Genomic DNA, 1,113 nt, shown 5'->3' with positions numbered 1-1,113 from the left:
TATATTATGGAAAATAACCGAATATTTTTCTATGAAAAATACTTTTATCATCTTGTGATGACACTCATCACTTTTGAGACAGTGATTCATGATTAATGCAATCTCGTTAGAACATTGTTTCATCATATTGTTTCATCATATGTTCATAATTAAAGATCTAAGAAAAATATTTAAAAAATGTTTACGATTAATTTCAAGCAAAATACGTAATGCTGTTTGAAGTCATTTACGGGTTTTAACAATTTAAATGCGATCACACGATCGATAGGCGATTCACGTACTGATGTCGACACTTGAAACAGATTATTACCAAAAGTGATCAAAGAGATCTTGCAAAACTGATTTATGCCTTCGACGGATATATTAGAAAATTAGAAAAAAAAATCGATATATTCATCACAATTATAATTATCATTAATGCGTAAATTCACTGAAAGTATCGTAACTTCCGACGAGAAAAACTTATACAATGAATCATAAGATCTCGTGTTTATTCCATCGATTCCAAGATATATTATTATGAGATAAATGCATCATAAAACTTCGTAAAAAACGCGTACCTGGTAAGGGCGCACTGAGGAAGGCCTGGTTGCTCGCCACAAGGAACGAAACGATAATAAAGAGGCACCACGCTAAAACGATCATTCTGGGATCGAAATGATTGTTGAGAAACACCAAAACGTTCCGTTCAATTGGCTGCTCGATTGATCTGTGCACCACGTTGATGTTCACGCGGTTGTTTTCGCGCGATACACGTGATGTTTATTACACACACGCGACAAATACGAAAGAAAAAAGAAAAGAAAGAAAGAAAGAGGATTTCTAGTTCAAACACGTTTTTCCACTCTTTCTCTCGTGCACGAGACGCGCCGCACAGACGACTCGGCTTCGCCGACTTCTCCGACCGGTTAGCCAGCAGTGAACTGCTCGTGTTCCTGCCTCGGGTATCGTAATATACATAAAGTCGCCAGATAAGCCACGGCTGACACCCCACCACGGACGCGCCTCGTCGTGGGACGGCCCGTTCCTGCTCGCTCTCTGGTGCGCGCCGTTAAAGAGAGCTTGAAATTCTCGCCTCTTGATGTGAAGTACAACGTGGTTTCGTTCGTCTCT

At 39.7% G+C, this 1,113-nt stretch overlaps 1 protein-coding gene across 1 annotated transcript in view; it reads right to left on the bottom strand.

Moving 5' to 3' along the window:
- Positions 1-645, bottom strand: part of LOC105619508 — a 15,139-nt gene extending 14,494 nt beyond the window's left edge. The window contains exon 1 of the mRNA XM_012201026.1: positions 561-645. Coding sequence (XP_012056416.1) covers positions 561-645 — 85 coding nt within the window. The remainder of the gene's footprint in view (positions 1-560) is intronic.
- Between the last annotated feature and the right edge of the window lie 468 nt (positions 646-1,113).

The sequence above is a fragment of the Atta cephalotes genome (genome assembly GCF_000143395.1).
Source record: "Atta cephalotes unplaced genomic scaffold scaffold00022, whole genome shotgun sequence".
Lineage (NCBI taxonomy): Eukaryota > Metazoa > Arthropoda > Insecta > Hymenoptera > Formicidae > Atta > Atta cephalotes.
The sequence above is the reverse complement of the archived record's forward strand: the minus strand, read 5'-3'. Positions and strand labels throughout refer to the sequence as shown.